General features: G+C 36.1%; 1 protein-coding gene across 2 annotated transcripts; it reads right to left on the bottom strand.

The window, feature by feature from the left end:
• Nucleotides 1–234: 234 nt before the first annotated feature.
• On the bottom strand, nt 235–6870 carry MS3_00002753 (uncharacterized protein; the record flags this gene model as incomplete). 2 transcript variants are annotated; one of them, XM_051210379.1, is made up of 5 exons in its annotated part: nt 6531–6870; nt 6354–6482; nt 5470–5573; nt 3504–3580; nt 2163–2521 (listed from the first exon to the last, which is right to left on the bottom strand). In XM_051210379.1, exons 2-5 carry the CDS (start codon nt 6387–6389, stop codon nt 2163–2165), a joined length of 576 nt encoding a protein of 191 aa, XP_051070365.1. In that variant the 5' UTR covers nt 6390–6482; nt 6531–6870. The 2 variants fall into 2 exon arrangements, with proteins under 2 accessions (XP_051070364.1, XP_051070365.1); XM_051210378.1 differs by lacking the exon at nt 3504–3580 and having other exon boundaries at nt 235–2521; nt 6354–6870.
• Between the last annotated feature and the right edge of the window lie 716 nt (nt 6871–7586).

A 7586-nucleotide genomic window follows, 5' to 3' on the forward strand; every position in this document is an offset into this window, starting at 1 on the left:
TTGTACCAAGATTTATATGTTCCAATAAATAAATAAAATGAGTTAAAGGATGAAAATTATATCTTTAAGTGAAGAGACATATACTAAACTTTTGCTTAATCTGGACAGTTCGCAACCCTTCACTTTTATTTAGATTTGATTGTTAATACATACTTTAAGCACGAACTGACAAAAATTTAGTAAAACACAGAACGTTATTATCAAATTTTATTTTACGGAAATAACGTAAAGTATGTGGAAATAAATGAATTATAATACATACTTATCAACTAAACGTAGAAACATGAAGTGACTGCAAAATTACGATGAACGAATACCGTATTATTTTTCACTATTTCATGAATAAATCACTTATACGACATAAAATCGACCAGGTAAAAGTTATTTCATATGTAAATAATACTGGTTTGAAGATCAATTAGTTTAGATACAGAATATCAGTGACTCAAAACTATCGTGTTAAAGATCAGCATATATTGGATGTGGTTAATTGTAAAAGACTAAATAAATATGTTTAAAATACTTAGTGAAGTTTTCACGCAATACGAATTGAAATCCTATATTGTGCTCAAATGGCAGGTTATTTTGCTACAATCTCATCATATACCTTTCCTTTTGTTATGTCATTCCGAGATATAGCAACTTGGACCGGTGCAACTTTCTGTGAGGCTTTAGAGTGATGTACTTGTTTGTCTATTAGTCATTTAAACTTGCTGTAAGACTTTTACTGCTATTCTCACAGATCTTCCATGCTGTGAAGCGACACTACAAATAGACTAAACTATTTAGGAACCATTTACCTATAAAAATTGTTGCTCTGGTTGTTAGAAGAGGCATCGACCTCATGACTTCAGAAGAATCTCATCTTTCATCGTGGGGCGTCATAATTCTTCCTGCAACTCTCAAGGCAGAGTTTAAATGGTTTAGTTTGTGTAATTTGTGTGGCGTTTTTCAGCAAGATTTTCTTCTTTGGGATGGGGTTGCCGACCCGATGCCCAGCCCTCCTCCTTTACCCGGGCTTGAGACCGGCAGTAACTCTAGAAGAGCTACAGGCGGAGAACTACTACAACCATCATCAAAAAGGTATAATTATTTGTAAGCAGTTGTCTACGCAAGATACTCAATATCGGTTGACCGGATACCATCAGCAACAGCCTACTGTGGGAGAGGAAAAACCAGCTTTCAGATGAAGAGAAAATTAGAGAAAAACGTTGGAAGTGGATAGGACATACATTACGGAAATCACCAAACTGCATCACGAGACAAGCCCTAACTTGGAGTCCTGAAGCAAAACGAAAAAGAAAGAGGCCGAAGAACACACTACGTCGGGAATTGGAAGCAGACATCAAAAAAATGAATAGCAACTGGAAAGGATTGCCGAGGACAAGGTTGGATGGAGAGTGCTGGTGGGCGGCCTATGCTCTTCCATGAGAGGTAACAGGAGTAAGTAATTACGAACCATGTGGAAGGACGCTAGAAAGTATTTCCCCTGTCACTGTCGGCACAAACATTAATATAAAAGCTTGCATATGGTTAGAAATCAAAGTCAGCAATACCGACCAGCATGAATTTATGCTAAATTTTTTGTTCATGTTGATCTGTCTGAATTAGCAAGTCAGTCCCAACGTAAAACCTGTCATGTATGCACATCAGTTCAAGCTACCATACTCCATTAGGACAGAGAAATGAAACTGTCAGGACAAATCCTAGAACAGTAGAGATAGCTGTAGTATTAACGGTAATAAAAAAGATTAGGCATCGAAGATACGATTCAAGGAAATATACATTAGTGAAATGAAAATATAAAAAGGTTATGTGAAATTTATAAGCTCAGAATATAGAGCAAAACAAAGAATGGATGAACCTGTGCCATTACAAACGATTTTGAGTCATCTCATTTAAAGTCTCTAAATACTGGCTACGACAATCATGCGGACTCGTCAGGTAGTCTACACTTGTTGGAATAGGCCATATTCGATCATTTGTTATCAAATCATAGCTTATCCTTATTTAGGTCGGATTTCGAAAATACGTTATGGATGTGTAGATTATGTGAAAGCCCTGGTACACGAAAATCTTGGGCCATAGTTTAGAATCAAGAAGTAGATGAATTGGTACAGAATTATTTTAGACATATGATACAAGAATAAAACAGTTCATTTTTAAGAAAATGTACATAGATTTTCTGACGGTGAAGATAAAGGAATTGTACCAGGAACAAAATTCCCAGCTGAACGATATATAGATAGCTCTTTTTCACTCAGCTGGTCATAGGAGCTATAAATTTCCGAAGCTTCATATCCCCATTCACGATATTGAGATGACTGCATTTTGATTACTTTTTCAGTCTGACGGAATGAAAAACCTGTTAAACCAGGTGATATTGGTTTATTATTGGTTTTACTGACAATATTAGTATCAATGTTAGTTAGGCATCTGGTGAGATTATTTGACTGACTGTTTGAATATTTTGAGTCAATGGCTTCCTTCAAATCTCTGCGATAGGTATGAGATGAATTGGCTAAATAAATGAAAAGTTCAATGTTATTTCAACTAAAATCACCTAAAAGAATACGCAAGGTTTCAGAGGTATAATCAATTACCAATCGATGAAACAACAATTACGAGGAAACTAAACTACATCTTACTGATGTTTGTTTAAATGCCAAAACAGGAAATAATACTAAACTGAAGATTTAAGGGTGGACTCATCTGCGTCTCGATCAATAGATATGCAGTCATATATTAGGGCTACCTCGCTGACATCCACTGTGGAGCTATTATTTTACAATCATTATGTAATGGAAAGCTGATAGCTGCGCATTAAGCCATCCTTCGATGATGACTAACATTATATGTCACGTGGCATTTCTTAAACAGCATTTGAGAGTGAAGAAATGCTAATGAAACATTTAACCTTACAGACTAAGTGATTGTACTATATTACAAACCCCTTAGTTTTAGGAAACACTAGCTAACGAAATCTAAACCAACAGATGAACAGAACGTTATGGGCTCAACCCGAACAAAATTCAACAATAAAAGCTTACGAGCCGATATATGTTAGACAACCATTGGAAACGTGGATGCACTGGATGACCGTTTCGCCCTAGTATGGGACTCCTATGTAGCAGACATCCACGACCATGCCAGTGGGGACCGAACCCAGGACTATTAGTTTTGCGCGAACACTTAGCTTATTCAGACCATTGAACCGGAATCTATTGGTGCACAAATCTAACTTCGTTCAGATTATTTCGTGATATCAATAAAATTCCACAATTTTCATAACCTCATACTGAAAAAGTTGTCTTTCATATTTCAGTATTTCACCTGATGATATTCAGTCTTATTATTTGATGTTTTCATACCACTCAAGGATTAACCATCAGCTAAAAGAAATACATAGTTTGATTAGGTATGGATTAGTTTAAAAGCTCACTAGAATTGAAAATATCATAACACATGAAATATAAACCAAATTTATCTGTTACCACAACTACCATTTATATTGTGTGAAAATGTACATTTGATTCCATTGTGACAAGAACCTTGTAGATAAAATTTACAAGGAATAGATCTAAAGTTAAAAAGAGGGCTTTATGTTTAATTAAAGCTCTACAACAAGAAAATAAATGTTTAAAGCAATGAAATGTATATTATTTGCCCAGCACATTTTATATCATGGATTGTACATAAACCGTACAAAATATCACTTAATAGAATTCATCTGTATTAAACATCCACCACTAAATGGGCCAAAATATATGAGCAGACAAAAAACAACAAAGCACCATGTGCAACAATGGAGATTTATGAATTAAAGAATTTACATTTCCAGTCGTTATATCTATAGAAGTTCAATTGCGACTTGTAAGAATGAGACAGGATACAGAGTGTGAAAATTTCAAGTGATTTGAGCTTTACGGGCCTGGCAAACATGCTTTAGGTCTTTGATTGAGATCATGAACCGATTGATGTTGGACCACCACCTTTGGAAACCTGGAAGCACTGGAAGGCCGTGCGCATCCACGATCTTTAGGTCTACTGAGCTGAAGTATGGTGACATGTTATAGACTGAGACCCTAAGTATATCTACTGGTTTTATTATGATAGTATAACCAAAGGTCCTTGAAACGAATCTTATCCCCAAGGTTTAACTGAGCAATCAAACACGTTATTAAGTACGCTTATGAGATTATTGATTTAATTTTGGGTATGTAGAAATCAAAAACCTTATTTAAATCTGCAAAATGACTCATATACATGGTGAATGATTTAAAGCAATATGGCTCCAAATCTGTCAGTGTTGATTCTTCGTATTCCTTTTAGTTTTACGCTACATTTCTTCGTTGCTTCTATAAAACTCCGCTACTGTTAGAGTTCTTATTTTTACAGGCGAGATTATTTTATGGACGAACCAATCAGATTTAGGACAGTGGGTCTTGCATTTTGGCGCAAAATTCATTCATCCAAACAGTTACATACGGGTGAGGGTAAACTCTACTCTCGTCCTTAATTTCACACTTGTACCAGGCTGCCAGTTAAAATGAAGCGGGAATTATTATATACAATATTTTAATCCATGATGGAGCGTGTGTTTCGTTATCTGTCGCTTTCGCTGGCTTACATGAAGTAAAGTTTTCTACAACGAAAATACCACTCCATTATACCACGGACGTATCGAGTGTAGGAAGAAAAATTACAAGACAGCAAACGATATGCCTCCGATTAATTCTATGATAAAGATTATTACAAAACAACTACAATTGACTACAATACACTTAGATAACTTGACAATGTGGGGTTTATCCCCAACCCTAAATAGCGCTTTAAGATTATGGCTGATATCGGTTCGTTGTGGAAACCACAACCGTAATTCCAAACTCCAATGTCCAACTGCAAACCTTAGTGTCAATTCCTCACACTAATTTATAACTCACTCAGCCCTATCAAGTAGGTAGAGTCTGAAGGTCACATAAGGGTCGCCCGAAAGACTCCCGTAAATTATAGCCCCACCACATTTGTTTCAGATACTATGTTGTCGATATACCCTTGATTATCTTTTTTCACACGCCAAACACCTAATCCAGTGAGGATATGATCTAAGCTAAGCAAAGTACATTACAATCTTTATGATGAGCCACATAATAGTGAAAGCAAGGGTAGAATGGTACATATATGAACTCATATTTGAGTGAGTTGACTGAATCGGTACATGCAAACTAATAGTACTTAAGATTATTAATACTATCCAGAATTTCAGTGACCTGATATGCTACAGTTAGCCCATAGGTAAGTCGGTAGATAAAAAGTTGATTGCGTAGAAATAAATACAACAGGTAAAGATGTAGAGACAAATTTTAGTTTATACGAGTTAACACGATTTTCCTCTTAAAAAAGTGGCAGATTCAGATCTTGAATAGGAATCGTGAGCAAACAAATTCTGTAAAACATAAGGGTACTCACTTTGAAGTCTGGAACGACTTGTTTTCTGGTAAACAGTGTGAATTAATGCATCGATCGCCATATATGCAACGATTCTTTAGGTAAAATGGACAGATATGTTTTCCCTGGTTAAAAAAAAGTCATTGTATACAACCTGAGGTTTCGTTAGGATGAAACATTATCAAAAGCATAAAAAAATGATTTCAGGATTATTTAAAGTGTAGTTTAGTCGTTTTGTAGTAAGCTGTTATCACTTCATTCTATTAATTGGAATAGTACCTACATGTTTTTATTCGGCTTTCAGTCGTATCTTTTATGCGACGGTTAAATTCACAGACGTTTCTCGTAACGAGATAGAATGATGGTCGGATTTATGATACATTGTTAAAAATCGAGTGTTCTGAACACTAAGACAAAGCTCTACTCGCATGACTGAGTCTAACACTTGCTAAAGTAAAACAGGCTGACGTTTTCAATACAGAGGCTAAAATACAGGTAAAAATCGATATCATTAGTAGCAAAAACTGAAATGGGTGTAAGTGGAAAGATACATAAGATAGACATGGGATTTGAATAGTTTGAAAGCTAAATCTAGCAAAATACACGTTGAGGCCATAGTATACTGATCATGTTCAATAATTACTAATTGTACCTAAGAACAGACTCCACTACACAGTTTGGAATTTTAGCAACACACATTTATGTAGGAAAAATACTGTGTTTAACAATGTTTTAGAGATTTGACAATAGTCCATTTTATTCGTCCATTTATCATGAAACAGCTAAAACACGAATATATCGCCTAATAACTAGTAGATACATTACTATCTTATGTTACTACATGCTTCTGGCGCAACTCCAAGTCATTTGCCGAATTCCCTACAGCTAATATTATGCAAACTTACTGCATGTGACTGACCCTGCTGTTGAAATGCCCGCATCTTCAAATATAATATATTTTAATACTTTCCAGTTTGTTTGCTTGTATTCGTATATGCTACAATAGTGCCTCCACGTATGACATAATGACGGATCTAAAAGAAGACAGAAACATGTGAAGGGATGCATGGTGAGAAATCTACAATTTATTACAGACATCTTTGTTACTACATCCATGATTCCCACACTAATTTCCCGTTAATTATCGGTTTTTGCAGCTGTGCAAGTGCATAGTTTGGTAGCTGAGAGAGTTATGATTTAGACTGAATGTTGGTATGAACTTCATATAGGATGTAAAAACGACCTTTAGAATGCGTCGTCGTAGAAACTCAAGCAAAACAAACGTATAATAATTAATTATCATAATAGTTTTAATACCGCGTGTCTAATTCTGTCATTTACTGATTGATTTAGGCTATGGCTAAACTAAGTGTAGCGGTAAATAAATCCCCAAAATAAATAGCATTAAGTTTTCGACATTGGATGCTGACCATATGTTTTAGTGGACTCATCTAGCTGAAGGCGCTCGGTCAGGCATCCGCACCAGATCACGTGTGGTAACGCCGTGCTCAACATCAACCGCAATCGCTAGCCAGATTAGATCAGAGAATTCCGATATATTGGTCATCGCCAAATATACTCTTCCGATCTCCTCGACTCTGTCTTTTGATTTCTCTTGGTGGGAACGAAATATATTAGAAGGTGTTACTGGTAGAAGCGTTGTCAAACACTGAATACCTGTGACATAATCATTGGTGAACCCAACGTGATCTGGTACACCTAATTGCAACTGTGAGTCTGTTCTTTTTTGGGATTTTTATATATCATTGCCTTATTTTTTACTTTTTTTAAACATTGTGATTTTTTTTTAGTGTTTTTTCTTGGATATATATATATTTTCCCCTCGTTCATTATCGTACTTCATACTTCATCATGACTGAACAGACACCTAAAGTACTCAAGCTTAAGACTTTGTCCCCACCTTCGTTTCAACTGATGCCTTTCTGGCCCGACAACATCGAAGCCTGGTTTTGCTACGCACAAGCCGACTTTCTGGGACACACTATCGATGCTCAAGGCATTCGACCTCTTAGGACCAAAGTGGCGGCCATTCTGGATTACCCAGAACCGACCACCGTCAAGCAATTACGCACGTTCAACGGCCTGGTAAGTTTCTATAGACGTTTCATACCCAAATG

The sequence above is a fragment of the Schistosoma haematobium genome, chromosome ZW (genome assembly GCF_000699445.3).
Source record: "Schistosoma haematobium chromosome ZW, whole genome shotgun sequence".
Lineage (NCBI taxonomy): Eukaryota > Metazoa > Platyhelminthes > Trematoda > Strigeidida > Schistosomatidae > Schistosoma > Schistosoma haematobium.